This window comes from Apus apus, chromosome 6 (assembly GCF_020740795.1).
Source record: "Apus apus isolate bApuApu2 chromosome 6, bApuApu2.pri.cur, whole genome shotgun sequence".
Taxonomy (NCBI): domain Eukaryota; kingdom Metazoa; phylum Chordata; class Aves; order Apodiformes; family Apodidae; genus Apus; species Apus apus.
Genome location: NC_067287.1, coordinates 37,335,980 through 37,352,202, shown reverse-complemented (window position 1 = coordinate 37,352,202; position 16,223 = coordinate 37,335,980). Strand labels below are relative to the sequence as shown.

The window sequence follows — 16,223 nt, the reverse complement described above, 5'->3', positions numbered from 1 at the left end:
AAGAAGAGAGATGTAGGTTGGATATTAGGAAGAAGTTCTTCCCTGTGAGGGTGGAGAGACACTGGAACAGGTTGCCCAGGGAAGCTGTGGCTGCCCCATCCCTGGCAGTGTTGAAGGGCAGGTTGGATGGGGCTTGGAGCAGCCTGGGCTGCTGGGAGGTGTCCCTGCCAATGGCAGGGGGGTTGGAAATGGATGATCTTTCCAACCCAAACCATTCTATGGGAAGATTGTGTCTGAAATCCCTGTGCTCTTCTTACAGGGGACCCCTGGCCCAGCAGGAGATCCTGGCCTGACTGTAAGTACCATTGCTCTGCAGCCTCCCAGGGCAACCCTGGCTTTCCTGGGCACAGCCTAAGAATGAAAACAGGACATCAGGTCCTGTGGCTGCCTGGCAGAGGTGGCCTCTGGCTTCCCATGGGAGCCAAGGGAAGGGGGGAAGGAGCTGGCTCGGTGGGAAGGAGGGAGATGTTGCCTGAGGAGGAAACATTCACCCTGCACCCCTTTGCTGGCAGGACTGCGACGTGATGACCTACGTGCGAGAGACATGCGGATGCTGTGGTGAGCAGAACGTCACCTCTCCCCAGGGCAGGGGAAAGACCACTCAAGGGATGGGGTCACCAGAGGCTGCCTCCTTCTTCAGGAGGTCCTTGAGGGAGCTCTGCCCCATGAGCTGCCCTTTCCACTGGCACAGGTCTTTGCTGCCCTGCACAGGAAGATTAGGAATGTTAATTTCGAGATGTCTCAACGGAAAGACACATGTACATCCTCCCAAAGCTGCTGGCTGTGGGCAGCACCATAAAGCCTGCGGATGCTTGGTGTGATGCTAACTCCATCTTCCCATAGATGGTCTCTTGTGCCCTGGAGGCTCTTGTTCCCACCTTTGCTGACCTTTGTGTTTTCCTCCTTCTGTTCCTCTCCCCAGACTGTGAGAAGCGCTGTGGTGCCCTGGACATCATGTTTGTCATAGACAGCTCAGAGAGTATTGGCTACACCAACTTCACCCTGGAGAAGAATTTTGTTGTCAACGTGGTCAGCAGGCTGGGCTCTATTGCCAAGGACCCCAAGTCGCAGACAGGTCTGGATTCTGTGGGGACAGAGTAGGGCAGGGGGAAATGTAAAGGATCTTGGAACCCTTCAGCTTCCACTTTTGTCTGTAGCTGCCCTGGGTGTTGCAATCCATCTGTCCATCATGTTCCCAGCAGTTTCTGCTTTTCCCCTTTCCCATCTTTATAGGCCAATTGGGCAGCTCTTTGCTGACACACAAGTTTGCTGACTTTCTGCACTTTTCACTGAGGATAGAAAGACAAATAACGTGACCCTTCGTTGGCAGGTGCCCGTGTTGGGGTGGTGCAGTACAGCCATGAAGGGACCTTTGAAGCCATCAAGCTTGATGATGAACGTATTGATTCACTGTCAAGCTTCAAGGAAGCAGTGAAACGCCTGGAGTGGATTGCTGGAGGCACCTGGACACCATCTGCCCTCCAGTTTGCCTACAACAAGCTCATCAAGGAAAGCAGGAGGGAGAAAGCCCAAGTGTTTGCTGTGGTGATCACGGATGGGCGCTACGACCCCCGGGATGACGACAAGAACCTTGGGGCTCTTTGTGGTAGAGATGTGGTCGTCAACACCATTGGCATTGGAGACATGTTTGATCAGCCAGAACAGAGTGAGACTCTGGTCTCCATCGCTTGCAATGAACCCCAGCGAGTCCAGAAGATGAGGCTCTTCTCAGACCTGGTGGCAGAGGAATTCATTGACAAGATGGAGGACGTGCTCTGCCCAGGTCTGTACCTGTCCTTGTCCTAGTTCCCTAGCCCCAGGGTTTGGGGTGGAGGACACATGCAGGGCACTGCAATAATTGCAGAGATACTGTGTCCCAGCAGGTTGGCCAAGAGGTCATAAACTGGGCCGTTCATGGTAGGGCCTGACCTTTAATGTAGCCCTGTATAAATGGTCCTTCCTCAAGATACAGACCAGCCTGTTGGGACAATCCTTCAGAGTCCGTTCCCCTTGTAAGACACCTCGCCCTGCCACCCTGACTGTGCAAGACACTCAGTTTTCCTTGTTTCTTTTCCTTCCAGATCCCCAGATTGTCTGCCCGGAGCTGCCCTGCCAGACAGGTAAACATTACAAGTAGCTTCATGTCATCTGCACAACGTGGTAGGTCCAGGGGAGAGTGGCCAAGGCTCAGGAGAGGGAGGCGGGTGTGCAGTTGTGCTCATTCCCTTTGGAATGACACAGGGGTTTGGGAACCAGCATTACTTTACATGAGGAGAGGCTCTGGGGTTTCATCTCCTGCTCTTTCCCTGTCACACCGAGTTCTCTGTGCAGGTAGGTATGAGTGCCCTGTGTTGGTGCACCAGCATGGCCCAGCCCTGCTATTTCTCCCTGTCCCAGTTCCTGGGAGCCACCATGTTTTGACCTCCAAACTCAGACTCCAAATTACTTTCTCACTTGTACCATGTCTCTATGACACATCAAGTCCAAACCCCCTTGCCAAACTCTCCCCCTGATGTGGCTTTTGAGATGCAGAGTCCAACCTGCAGCACTGGGCAGGATGTTCCTTGGGAGTGAGAAGGGCAGAGCGGGAGGTTGGGACCATTTGAAAAAGACCACTGTAGTGTAACCAAAGCTTTGGCTTCTCTAACGCTGGCTGTATTTAATTAGCAATTAACTCAGGGTGTTGGATGAAAGGAAAATGGCTGTAAGGATCCTCTGGTACAAAGGAGATGGCTGCTGCTTGGTGGAGGTAGCTTCACTTGATCACATTTTGCTTGTTGAGGGGCAGATCTGCAACCTGAACTCCTGGAGACCCTGTTTGAGGCTCTGTGCCTGTTCCAATGCAACAGATGCCCTAGTTGTTGATACACACAAAGCTTTTAGGGATCAAAATGTTGCTGCCAGTTCTTGCAATTTTTAACTCTACTTTTGCCATGAATCAGATTTTGTGCAAGTCCCTGGCCTCCACTCAGTATTATACAGAATCTCAACTTTCCTTTTTCAAAGAAGTCCCTTCATTTCCATCTAAAGCAAAGGAAAACTGGTCCCAAGACACTCAGAAAACTGAAGACAGAAAAGATATCATTATTTCTGGATAAAATCTCCCAGTAGTATTTTCAGTATTTGCACCTGGCCATGCAGAGATCACAATGTCCAACCATGATGCTGAACTATCCACACAGGCTCCCCTGCAGTGTCCCCTGGAGAGCTTTGTCCTGCAGATCCATGCATGAAGAGGTGACTTCTCTGTGCCATATTCACGACTGCTCAGGTGTCTTCAAAGGTTTTGGTCTTTTGCAGCCTCCCCGTTTCTGAAGAACAGTTGCAGGAGAGAGACTGACCCAAGCAGTGGCCCACTCACATTCTCCTAGGCTTGGGCCATCAAAGCTCTTCAAAGCAAGGTGAAGCTGGTGGTCCTTTCCCTCTAGTGCCCTTGGGTGCTTCTGTTCCTGATGCAAAGTGAGAACAGGTTGCTGGTACCTGACAGTCCTGGGGACCAGAACAGAAATGGCTTAAGGAGGTTCTGGAGCGTGTCCAGAGAAGGGCAACAGAGCTGGGGAGGGTTCTGGAGAACAAGTCTCATGAGGAGCAGCTGAGGGAACTGGGGATGTTCGACCTGGAGAAGAGGAGGCTGAACCTTCTTGTTTCTACAGCTGCCTGAAGGAAGGTTGGAGTGAGGGGGTCGGTCTCTTCTCCCGAGTAACAAGTGACAGGACAAGAGGAAATGGCCTCAATTTGAGCCTGGGGAAGTTTAGATTGGATATTGGGAACAATTTCTTTCCTAAAAGGATTGTCAGGCCCTGGAACGGGCTGCCCAGGGCCATGGTGGAGTCACCATCCCTGTAGGGATTTGAAAGCTGTGCAGAGGTGATAATGCGGGACGTGGTTTAGTGGTGACTTTGGCAGTGCTGGGTTAATGGTTGGACTTGATGATCTGAAAAGTCTTCTCCAAGGAAGATGATTCTAGAAAAAGGGTGAACCCCTCAAGCCATGCCAAAGGCAGGCCAGGTCAAGTGCAGGCCCTGCACCTGCACCCTGGAGGACTTGGGATATGGAGTGACATGGCCAGGTATGCGTGGGCCTTCCTTGAAAGTGCCAGCACACCCATCTTGGCAGGGGCAAAAAGTTGTCTCAGTGTGTGAGGATCTGTGCTAGGCCAAGTTTTAGGTGATACCTAAGAACTCAGTGGCCTTTCACTGAAGTGCCTTCTACTCACACCAGATTATCCACGAGGCATTGCTGTCATCCTCTAGAAGGGTTTGCAGTGATCACATTTGTGATCATTGCAAGGGAACGTGTTGGATGGGATGTGACATAAGGTGTGTGACGGAGCCTGGAGCTTCTCTGCTTAGTGCTCAGCTTCCTCCTGTTCAAGAACGTCTCAAGAGCTGGTGCCAGTTCTCATGCAAAGCCTTTGGATGGAGACAGTGCCCTCTGCAGGATATGTGAGTGAGCTTTGTGCACATCCAACCTGTGGGTCCAGTCGTAGGCAGGCCAGACAGGTTCAGGTCAGGAAGGCAGCTGCCCCCAGCCCTGTTCTTGGCCCCACAACTGTCAGATTTGCAGTCTTGGCACTTTAAGGAGCAAATCAGTTGCTCACACCAGGCACTCCAGGCCCAGCCTGGGTATTGGCAGCAGAGCACAGAGAGGGACAGGTTATCACCCACACCCTGGCTTCCCCCTGCTGCCTTGCAGAGCCAGGCATGTCACCACTTTGGGTTCACCTCTGCAGCTGAAGTTGTGCTGCCTCAGTGCTCTGCCTAAGGAAGCCCAGGCTTTCCCATCTGCAGGGCAGAGCTTTGTCTCCCTGTCAACTGCAGCAGTGGTGACAGGTGCTGGGGTGTGAAACAGGTTCAATGCTGAGCAAACCTGAACTGACCACTTGCTTCAACAGAAGCTGCATGGTGCTCTGTGATGCTTTCTAACCCACGCAGAAGGCTTTGCTTGGAGCTTTGGGATGTTCCTCAAATTGAAGTTCAGTGCAGTCAGGTGGAGCTGGAGGCTCTTGAGGTCCTGCACACCACACAGGAGCATTGCACACCACAGGGCAATGACTCTAGCCAAAGCAAGGCAGGCTGACTGCAGGCAAGAAGTTCTCATGCTGTCCCTTAGATGTCTCTGGCTGTACAGCATCATGGGTACAGTTTGCATGGAGCAGAATCAAAGCTACGTGATGGCTGAATCCCATAGGCAGAGAGAAGCTGGACCCCACGGCCCACTTCCTGAGGCTGCCCTTTCTCCATCATGCCTGTGCTGGATGGAGTGGGAAGGACCGGGCAGTTGAGGTTTCATGTCCTTTTCTGAAGCGCCTCAGTTGATGTGTGATTGATTTTGGCACAAATCCACCATTCCTCAGACTTGAAAAGTGGCAGAAATATTTAAGATCTGGCTTTGGTCTTTACTTCTGTGTCCCTCTTCAGCTCTGTTCCTCTCGGGTGCAGTGCCTGTAGGAAAGGCAGGTGTAGCATTCAGAGCCATTGCTGGCAAGCCCTGAAAATATTCTTTTGACGCTCACTTGCAGATGACAGGAACCCTGGGAACGTAAACCCACTTATTTTCCGCCCTATGGAAGAGGGAGTCAACATAGATTTCCCAAGCACCACACATTCGATCGCCCAGTTCCTAAACTCCACGCGGGAAACCCAGGACCCCAGCACGTACACCCAGCTGGTGGCCACTTTGGCCTTTACCGCCGAAAAAGCCAAGTTTGCCACGGGAAATGAGCGGCAGGAGTGGATGGACTTGTTCATTGACACCTTCAAAATGGTGCACAGCGAGATTGTGGGGGACCCAGAAACCGTGATAGGGCTTTGCTGATGTCTCCCGTCAGAGACTGCGTGAAGTGGGTGGAGGCAGAGGTGGAGTGGAGGTGGCAGTCGTCTTTCCTCAAGGGCCTGTTTGGCAGAGGGTACATTGGTAGATGCTTTTAGCTTAGGAGAACCACAGGCAGTGGAACTGCTTGGTTGCACTCAGCTGGGGATGTGACACAAAGGGACAGTCCTCTCTGGCTTGGCTGGCTGATGGGGCTGGCAGCTTTCTCCGGTGGTGTCAGGAGATGCTTGTTTTGCCCACTGCTTTTCTGCAGAGGAGCTGCCTTGCTTTGGTCTCAGAGCCCAGCCACGCTGTTCCCCTCTGGCCCTCCCATGCTCCAGCCCCACTCTGGCAGGGTAGCATGTCCCAGCCCACAGGCACCAGGCTCCACCAAGGAGACTGCTGGCACGCAGGTGGCCGAGGGCCAGGGTGAGCCCCTCGTCTGCAAAGAGCCTAATGATGTGCTTTCCTGTGCACGTGATTGCTGGCTGCTTCTGAAGCACCTGCTGCATCCTCTCGCTGGGTAACCATGAGGGCTCTCCTTGGGTCCTGCAGATTGCGTGTGTGGCAAGACTGGCCAAGCAAGGTGCATCTCCCCTCACTGCAGCAAGTGTCTCTGCACAGCCATGGGCACCTGGGGCACAGAAGGGAAGGAGCAAGCTGTATGGGGGAGAGGGCAGCATTGCTTTCCATTGAGGGCACCAAAACCTGGGGAGTGCTTCTCTCAGAAGCTGTATGAGCTCCCTCTGCCTTTTTCACTGCTTGTTCATTTGTGTTTCTTCTGTCTTAAGTAGCAACATGTACCTGTGCATATCCAAGAGCTAGAGGTTAGGTAGGACCAGGCAGTCCAAAGCAAAGACCCATGCCTGTGGGCACTCAAACCCCTGCCATCTGAGCTGCGTAAAAGCAAGTATTTAAATGTGAGGTAGGTTCAGTCCAAACCCAAGGCTAGTTTGGTTCAAAGAGACCAAGACCCACCCCTTGGCCCCTGGTTTTCACCAAGTCAGGCAGGCAACTGTCATTCCTGCCTCCAGGATAACTACTGCCCTCTCAAGCTGTAGGAAGAGAAGATGGCATTTTGTGTGCAGACATAAGCATAGAAGTGTCTGCTGCCAGCAAGTGAATTGTGCAGCCTGGTGTGGTATTATTGCAATAAAGTATACTGAGCAAGTGTCATATTTAATGGGCAGGAGGGAGATGTGTGGTCTTCAAAAATGCAGTTGGGCTGTAATGTTTCCAGGTGTGCAAAGGGGGAGCCAGTTGCCACGCTCAGGCACAGGAATTGGGAGGTAGAACTTGCCCACTTAGAACTTCTTGCAGTGCTTTCAGCATCCGGGGCTTGCCAGTCGAGGCTTGAAGCCACCCAGCAACAAGGGGAGGTGTTTTTGTTGCTCAGCACATGAGCAGGTTGGACATACTCCATAAAAGTTAGAATTTCTCTTAAGGTTTCAGTGCTTTTTGCTCCCAGTCTGTAGGGACAGGGAACTCAGAGAACTCTGCTGTTGGCACGTAACGGAGAGAAAATTCAGAGAGCTTGAAATGGTGTGTTCAGAGTTTTAGGTGAAGGTCTAAGGATGAGGATCTGCCTGTGTCTGAGTCCATATGCTAGCACCTGGTGGTAATCCACGTATTCCAGGCAGTCTGTGCAAATCCAGGCTCCCTGCTCTGGTTTGATTTTTACCCCAAAACCAGAGTGTGACTTAGCCTGCTGGGTTGCAGGGAAGTTGAGCTGCTCCAGCCATGGCCTAGAGGAAGGTCAGTCCCCATCTCGCTTTCATCTCTACTGTCAACACTGAAACAATAGAGGAAAGACAAGTTACCCAGGTTTTAGAAGAAGCAAGAACATGATGTGAATGGGTGGGGTCACTCTGCAGATGCAGGTAACTGGATGGGTGGCTAATGGCAGAAGAATTGCTGGTATTTCTGCTGCTTGTGCTGTGGCTGTTGGATGTCCCCAGCTGTGTCTTAGCACACGTATGCAGCACAGTGAGCTGCAGGCTTCTTGCCCTGCTGGGCACTGCATGAGAAGGATTGGTGCTCCAGTTAGAAGTGTGATGTGAAGGTTTTAGTTGGCCTAATTCGTGGTGGTGCCTCCTAGTGCTCATCTCAGAGGATGCGGATCTTGTTCCTTGCTGCAGGAAAGGGCACGGGGTGCCTCAGCCTGCCAGAGATGGGAACAAGCCTCAACTGAAGTGTGACACTGAACAGGACAAACCCAAGGTTTTGTCATGCTGCTTGCACCTGTGTTATGTTCCCATGGGATAACTCATGAGTAAAGGCATCTTATCACACAGCTGGTGGGTTGCCTCCTCCAGCCATCAGGGCAGAGCAGCAGGAGGGGTCTTGGGGGAGTGCTGTTGCAGCAGGGGCTGCCTGGGGAGCCAGATGTGTTACCCTCTCACTGAAGCTCTGTGGAGTGATGGTGCTCTCAGCCACGGTCTGCTCAACTAGGAGCTCTTAAGGCTTGCTTCAGGTCATGTGGGAGGCAGGTGGATCTTGCTTGTCATCTCAAGAAACTTGAGAAACTTCATGTAGGCAAGCACCAGGGGAGACAGACTGGTAGTGCTTCTCCAACATGATATGCAGCCCTCAGCCCCACCTTCTGTCTTCCAACTGCTTTTGCTGACCCCTACGTAGATTTTGGGCTGCTTGGTTGCAAGGACTGTATGTTCCTGCCTTTCCACCTCCACGACTGCACAGAGTAGGTGAGGATCAGGAGTGCAGGTGCTGCCAAGGCAAAGTATCCTTGTGGCAGCAGTGCCTGCATAGCAGGAACTGTGGCATGAATGTACCTTTAGACACCATTTCTCAAGGAAGGTTGGGCAGAGGTGAGTATGTACCTTTATTGCTTTAAGGGAGTGGAGGATTGCAGATGAATTTCAAAATGCAATATTCAAAAAGCCCGGGGGAGGGAGGGGAAACATCACTTGGAGCTTGGTTTTACTGGAGTTGGAACTGGGATTACAGGGGCCTGTTGTTCCCAGTAAGACAATGGACAGTAAGCACCAGTCAAGGCAGGACATTACTGCAGGTATGTTTTACAGTGTGGGCTAAGGAGAAATGCTAGGGAACATGATACAGAATCAGCCACAGGCTTTTGTGATGTCCAACAAGTTAAATTAAGCCACAAATACCAGCAGAAGTCCCTGCATCGGGTTTGACTGTTTTATCCCGGATGGAAGTGGTGCCAAATAGTCTGTGAGCTCAACAATGCACCATCAGAGCCTCTGCCACACTGCCTTGTGCTGCTGGATTCATGTTGAGTGCTGTCTCTCTAGACTCAAGGGTGCATGTATCTACTTGGCTTCAAATGTAACTTTGAGGAGTGTTGACTACACAGCTAATACTAGTGAGCTAAATAGTGATCCGCTCGTTGCTCGTCTCTACAAGGACCTAGGCTGGCTCAGCACCCTGCTGTGCTGAATCCAGGTGTAGCAGCATTTGGCTCAGAGGAAGCCCTGTGCCAACTTGGACTTGCTCATAGTACAGAAATTCAGCCTGATGTGATCCTCCTACCCCAAACCTGGAGCTGCTCCAGAATCTCCTGTTCTTGCCAGTCATGCATCACCACATGGCATCAGCTCCAGGGCTTTGCCCTTTGGAGATCCAGGCTTAGGGCCACAGAAATGCTGGCCAGTGATGTGGCCATTGCCCTGCTGCCAGCTCAGGGCTGGCCAATCCCAGCATCTGCATCACAGGTCAGCTCTACTGGTGCAACCATATTCCCAACTAGTGCTTTCAGCAGAGGAGGAGACTCAAAAAAAGAAGGAAGAAAATTCAACAGTGCAGTAACCAAGTGTTTCTAGGAGAGGCAGTGTATGCAGAAGAACACCACATGCAGTACAAACACCTACTGCAAAGGAAGGAAATCATGGTCCCCAGCTATCAGCTGTCTCCAGAGGTTGCTATTTTCTTCTCCCTGTTTTTTTCCTGAGTTCATTCACTGTGTAATATTCATGTGCCCACTTTGTGGGACAAGTGCTGCTCTGAGTGACTGAAGAACAATGTCCCACTGTGTTTCACCAAGTGTTGGTCTGTTAGATATTGCATTCAGGTGCATCAACAAGGATAGTCTTGTTTTCCAACCATATAACCCAACTTTTAGAAGCTTTTCAGGAATTGGTGATTGCTGATTATACTGATCTGGGTGAGAGGCATGAAAACTGCTTTCATCCTACACATCTGTGTGTCAAGAGTACCTCTGAAAGTAAACCTCTCTAGAAGTAACTGAGAGGTTTGCAGATGCTGCCTGCCATTAATCTCAGGATATTCCTGGTACAGATAAAGAGCTGGGCACTGCTGCAAGAAGGTGGATGTAATTCTGGGAATGAAATGTAGAGACCTGTCTAATCTCCTGAGTGCTTGTGGAGGTCTGTCATAGGCCCCAGAATTAGCATTCTTTAAGACCTAGTGCCCAGGAGCTGAAGGAATGAGAAGCAAAGCTCCTACATGGCCAAAGACAGGCTTTGGCAGCAAGTCTGGCTGGTCCTTCTTTAGACAAAGGTGCACGAGGTGACTCCAGCCTCAGCTGCCCAAGGCCAGACCCAGCCTTACCCCGTGGGCTTTCTTATGCTCCCAACTCTTGTCATCTTCTTTCTCCTGCAGAGCTGGCAGTGGCCCAGTGCACGCAGCGTCCCGTTGACATCGTCTTCTTGCTCGATGGCTCGGAAAGGATCGGGCAGCAGAACTTCCAGAGGTCCCACCACTTTGTGGAGGAGGTGGCCCGACAGCTGACGCTGGCTAGGAGCAACAGCGACAGCATGAGCGCCCGGCTCGCCCTGCTGCAGTACGGCAGCGAGAGGGAGCAGGACGTGGTCTTCCCACTGACCCACAACCTGACAGAAATCTCCAACGCCCTGGCGCAGATCAAGTACCTGGACTCCTCCTCCAACATCGGGTCAGCCATCATACATGCCATCAACAACATCGTGCTCAGCCCGGGCAACGGGCAGCGACTCGCCCGGCGTAACGCCGAGCTCTCCTTCGTCTTCATCACTGATGGCATCACGGGAAGCAAGAACCTGGAGGAGGCCGTCAACTCCATGAAGAAGCAAGACGTCATGCCCACGGTGGTGGCTCTTGGCAGTGATGTAGACATGGATGTCCTGCTGAAGCTTGGCCTCGGGGACCGGGCAGCCATCTTCCGGGAGAAGGACTATGACAGCCTCTCCCAGCCCAGCTTCTTCGACAGGTTCATTAGGTGGATATGTTAAATGAAGGGGGTGCACGTGTCCTCCTCTCACCTGTATACACACCCCTGATATTTGCCTGTTTCATTTTCTCCCCTCTGTATGGTTGCTAGCAACTCTAAGCTGGCCCAGAGCAGCTGCCCTCTGGGTCCTCCTTTCTAGCCAAAATCCAGAGCTCTTTTTCTGATTTTCATGATGAAAAATCATGTATCTCACAAAATTATGGTGCTAATTAAAACCAGGAACGAAGCAGGATGCAGAGCCATAGGACCTACTTCTGTCAAGCTTTACACACACCAAGCCATGCCTTGCAAATGTACTGTAGTCCTAGGAGGGCTTGTCAGAGAAGTGAGGAACCTTCCCAACGTAGGACAGATGATCATCTCTAGTTGTCAAAAAACTCAGTATCCCTCAGCATCCAGTGAGGAGCTTTATGGTTGCAATGTCCCCTGTTCTTTAGCAAATCCTTTTCCAGATTATCTCATTTGTTTTTTGCTCTCTCAGGACTTCTGCCCTGAGAGAACTGGGTGAGTTTGTGACATATCAAGTGTCAGCAACTTGCTTTCCTTTTGCATGGCCCGTGGGGGCTTGCTCCTCTTTCCCAGAAGCACCAGGATGGTGAGAGGCTTTCCTGCCTTCTCCAGCTGTTCACAGATGCTCCTTTTGGGATCTATCCTAAATTTCACCTTTAAGGTCTTTATTTTTCTGTTCTTCTTTCTGCCTTTCTGACCTTCATCAGAACCTGTTTGTTTATTCCTGCACCCAAACTCCTGGCTGAGAGGGGAGGATGCTTCCCAACATCTCACAGAATACTGGGCAGCTGCTTCTCTGTCCTCCCAATGTGCTCAAAGCAAATGTGGTGCCTTCTTCCCACCTGTATCTGCTGAGCAATGCCCAGATTTGAACTTGAATTGTGCTGACTGCAAAAATAAACCAATAAACTCTTTTCACCCTATCCTGAAAAAAACCCCAGCGTTTTATTCTGTATTTTGTCTCTTTTGAAAAATGATTCTTCATCTCCTGGGTCTGCCAAATCTAGGTAAGTTTGTCTTATGGCTCTCCTGAGAAATGCCAGAGCACAAGACCAGGGGTTCCTCATGTCAAGGGTCACAGGACACTGCTGAAGACCTGAAGGACCACAGGATGCTGATGGGACCCCTCCAGCCCTCCCCACTGTCTCCAGCAGACCTGTTCCTCTGCCCCCTGGCCCACACCCCCCTAGTGAGACACTGGTCTCTCAGAAGATCATGTGTTCCATTTCTCACCTGGTTCACGTTCCTCACCCGTTCATGGGTGAGGAGACCAGGGGTCCTCAGGTACACCTCCTGGAGAGGGGGGCTGTGTCTTTCCCCACCACTGAAGGTGGCATTGCACCTGAGTCAGGCTTCCCCTTCACATTCTTCAGCCCCTCTTGCATCCACCACTCCTGTGTCTCAGGCCAGGACAATGAAGCAGAGGAACTTCTTTGAGGCCAGAGACATTTCTGCAAGGCTGTGTACACAGTGGTGGAGGTGGGATGGGAAGGAGGGGCTGGGCTGGGCTTGGCTTGTCTATAGGGGACCCCAGGCACAGGGTGCAGAGAAGCCAGTGGCACTGGTGCAGGGAGGGGCATGGTAGTGGGGAGCTGTGGCCATGGCCACATGTGCTGAAGTGTCATTGCCTTGTTTTCCCTCCCTAGGAGAGGAGAACCATCAGGGAGCTTTGATGAACATGGCTGCATGCAGAGGGACACCACAGGAGTCAAGTCCCACCTCTCCAGCACGTGCCCAGCCAGCAGCGCAGCAGGGATGGACAAGGCAGCACCAGCTCTGAGAGACCCTCCTCCACGGTGAGCTGCTCCTGTTTGTGCCCCTGGGTTCCAGAGCTAGTCACGTCAGCTGGCAGCAAAGCCTGCTTGATGTCGGGGCTGGGAAAGGTCCTCTTGAGCCAGGACAATGGGCAAAACAGAAGTCCGACAGCAGCTAAACAGCCCTGTGTGTGTGACAGTTGTGGTGAAAGCACTGCCAGGTTTTCACCTTGCCTCACAGGAATGCTGCAGACCTGGGGCTCAGGGGCTTCAGAAAGAGAGCTCATTACTTCTATTAATTATTCCCCTGGCATGGAGGGTGGCAGCCCAGACAGCTCAGCAAGGGGGAAGTTATGGCAAAGGGGAAGCAGGCCAGGTTGGATGGGGCTTGGAGCAGCCTGGTCTAGTGGGAGGTGTCCCTGCCCGTGGTGGGGTGTTGGAACTGGATGATCTTTAGGGTTCCTTCCAATCCAAACCAGTCTGTGATTCCCTGGCCAGCCCCTCTGCTACAGCTGGGAAAGCTCATGAGAAAGGTGAGGACTTCTACCAGCAACGGGTATTGCTGCACAGGAAGAAACACACTGACACCAGGAGACTGCAAACCAGCATGTGATGCTCCCCACGCTGCTCCTGCAGCCCTGGGGGGTGACTTTCAGTGGGCTCCTCTGAAAGGTAGAGGACAGAGCTGCTGCCCATCACCTCACAGTGATTCCAGGTCAAAGATTTTACAAGCTAAAAACAAGAACAACGCTCAGCAGGCAAGACACTGCCCAAAAGAGAAAGGGGAAAGGAGCAGAGCAACGTGCAGGTGGTTCCCAAGGGGTGTGTGGCTTCTTGTTTCATCATTCACCATCCTGCAGGTGGGAGAGGACCTCCTCAGTCAGAGTCAGAACTGCTGCTGCTGCTTGAGCTGCTGGAGTGCTGGAGGACAGAAAACAAAATTACTTCAGGGTAACACGGAAACAACCCTCTTTCACCCCATTCCTGGTAAGTGTTAGAGCCATCCTGTGGTGGGTTCCCATTCCTGGTGTCCAGCTGGGGCCAGGTTGAGGTTTCAGCAGTGGTGGCTGCAGACCCACCACTCCCCAGGTGTCTTTGCACACCAGCAGAAGGGGAGCCCTGAGGTTTGCACACTGGCTGGATTGCAAGCCCAGAATGAGTTGGGAGAGCTGACTCTGCCCCTGTGGGAGTCAGGACAGCACCAGCACCTCAGACAGCAAACCCTGGCCTGGAGATAAAAGGGCTGCTAGAAACATCACTGCAATCTTTAATGCAGGGCTGTCACAAACCACATTTCAGAGTTTGGAACCATTATTTCTCTGCTCAGAGAATATAATTACAGACGTATTGTGGGAGGGGTGTTTTTTTATTAATGTTTACTTATTTTTATTTATATATTTATTATTGCTATTGTTTTGATTGTCATAGTTGTTATTATTACTAATCAAGGAAACTCCAGAAGGCTCCTGCTCTCTGCCACTAAGGACAAAGGTCCGAGCAGGTCACAGTGAGAGGAGCTGATGGTTTGCTTGGTTTGGGAAATGCTCCTTCTTCCCTTGGTGGAGCTGGGATTCTGTTTAGCAATCAGACCTACCCTGGATGGTGCCCCTTCCTGGAACAGCATTTTCTGGAGCATCTACTCCTGGCACGGAGAACTGCTTTTTTTCTTTATTTGTTGGGTCTTTGTTTTGGTTTGGTTTTTAAGATGAAACTGAACTGTTTCTCTGCTGCAGGACACTGAGTGAATGTCCCTCACGGAGGCACTACTGGTTCTCAGATGAGCAGGACAAAGTCCTGGGATTTAAGGCAGAGCTGCCTGGTGCACCCTGAGCTGAGTCACCGTTTCAGATGGCTTCAAGGTATTTCAGGGGTCATGTTTCAAAAGACTTGCTTGGAATGACTCAGGCTTGCCTATTTATGACACAAAGGGAAGTCTCCACATCTAAAAAAAGCCCCTGAGGTGCTGGTAGCCCGCAGGGTGGAAGAGGGGAGCCCAAGGTGCCCAGGTTGGATGCTGGGGCACATGTGAGGGGGTCCCAAAGCCCACGGCAGAGATTTGGAAGGGTTTGGGGCCACCTCACTCTTACCTTGTGTCCGTGGTGCTTGGAGTGCTTCTTGTGCTTCTTATGGTGCTTCTTTTGGCAGTCAGGGGGGCACCCCTGTGGTCCTGAATGGTGGTGTCCGTGGGGATGATGCCCCTGTGGGGGGTGTCCATGGGGATGATGCCCTTGAGGAGGGTGCCCATGGTGGTGCTGCCCCTGTGGGTAGGGGCCAGGTGGAGAGGGCCCACAAGGATGGCTGGGTGGCTGTCCCGGGGGATAGGTCCCAGGGGCACCAGGTGGCATTTGGGGGTAGCTTGTGTTGGGGCCTGCTGGAGTGTTGTGAAAAGGGTATCCTGGGGGGGCTGCTGGGCAAATTTGCAGTTGTGGTGGTGGCACCCCACTGGGAGCACCTAGGAGGAGAGGGGAGGGTGTTAGTGAGCAGAGCCTGGCCCTGCCCTGACAGACACTGCAGGGAGCAGGTGTACCCATGCACCCAAAGGTGCCCCCCTGCGCTGTACCCCCTCCTCACAAGTGATGCCCACTCCCCATTGCTAGGCAGGTAATGCCCCTGTGTGCCTGTGGGCAGTGCACTGAGCCCCCCTGTGGTCCCCACAGCCCTACCCAGCCCCACAGCCCCTCACCTGGGTTGGGGTTCCACATCCTCTGCGGCCCCGAGCTGCAAGAGAAGGACAGGCACCATCAGGGCTCCCTCCTGGCACCTCCTGGCAGCAGGTGGAACCTGGCTCCTCTGCCCCAGCTCCTTCCCAAGGACAGACCCCAACAGTCACCCTCATCCCTTTGACAGCACCACCCCCAGGCAGTGACTGTCCCACCTCTGTGCACCCCCAAAGCCCAAGCATGTGCTTAGTAGAAATCATATTGTCAACTCCAGCCAAGCCTGGGTGCCCAGCCCATGTCCTCATGGGCCATGAGGGGCTGGGGTCACTATGTCTTGGTGCAGTGCCAGCCATGGCACCTTGGCTCACAGGCACCCATGCCCACCCCTCCCACCCCCCAGCCCTTATCCCCTCCCGGGCTGCCCTTGAGGTTCTGCTCACCTAAGCTGCAGAAAAGCCCCAGCAAGAAGCACCTCTGAAAGCACTGCTGGCAGCAGCACCCTCCTTGGCACAGCTCTCCTGGGGTGGCAGGCACACCTTATATACCAGGGTCCTGCTGGGGCAAGGAGGGGTGCAGCAGGCAGGGTGACACTGCTGAGCCACAGCCGTCACCATGGGCACCTGGGAAACGTCAACACGCCGCTCCCAGCCGGCACAAAGGTCCCACAGGGCTGATAAAAAAGGAGACTCGAGGGTGGTGGCTTCACCTCCCGGTATCAGGTGATGAGGGTGACTCAGTGGGGGTGACTCAGACGTCCCCACCACGAACCCTGGCTCC

General features: G+C 52.6%; 2 protein-coding genes across 3 annotated transcripts in view; one reads left to right on the top strand and one right to left on the bottom strand.

Annotated features, from left to right (window-relative positions):
* The window catches only part of COL6A2 (collagen type VI alpha 2 chain), a 28,155-nt gene extending 16,200 nt beyond the window's left edge, over positions 1 to 11,955 (top strand). The window contains exons 23-28 of one of the 2 annotated variants that reach the window (XM_051623862.1): positions 260 to 295; positions 513 to 558; positions 923 to 1,075; positions 1,331 to 1,783; positions 2,082 to 2,120; positions 10,417 to 11,955. In XM_051623862.1, coding sequence (XP_051479822.1) covers positions 260 to 295; positions 513 to 558; positions 923 to 1,075; positions 1,331 to 1,783; positions 2,082 to 2,120; positions 10,417 to 11,024 — 1,335 coding nt within the window. In that variant the 3' untranslated portion in view covers positions 11,025 to 11,955. Of the gene's footprint in view, positions 1 to 259; positions 296 to 512; positions 559 to 922; positions 1,076 to 1,330; positions 1,784 to 2,081; positions 2,121 to 5,521; positions 6,995 to 10,416 lie in introns of those variants that run through there. The other variant, XM_051623863.1, reaches the window with a different exon arrangement.
* Positions 11,956 to 13,379: 1,424 nt separating this feature from the next.
* On the bottom strand, positions 13,380 to 15,820 carry LOC127386626 (uncharacterized). Its single transcript, XM_051623993.1, has 3 exons — positions 15,470 to 15,820; positions 14,874 to 15,238; positions 13,380 to 13,707 (listed from the first exon to the last, which is right to left on the bottom strand). Exons 1-3 carry the CDS (start codon positions 15,797 to 15,799, stop codon positions 13,629 to 13,631), a joined length of 774 nt encoding a protein of 257 aa, XP_051479953.1. The 5' UTR covers positions 15,800 to 15,820; the 3' UTR covers positions 13,380 to 13,628.
* Between the last annotated feature and the right edge of the window lie 403 nt (positions 15,821 to 16,223).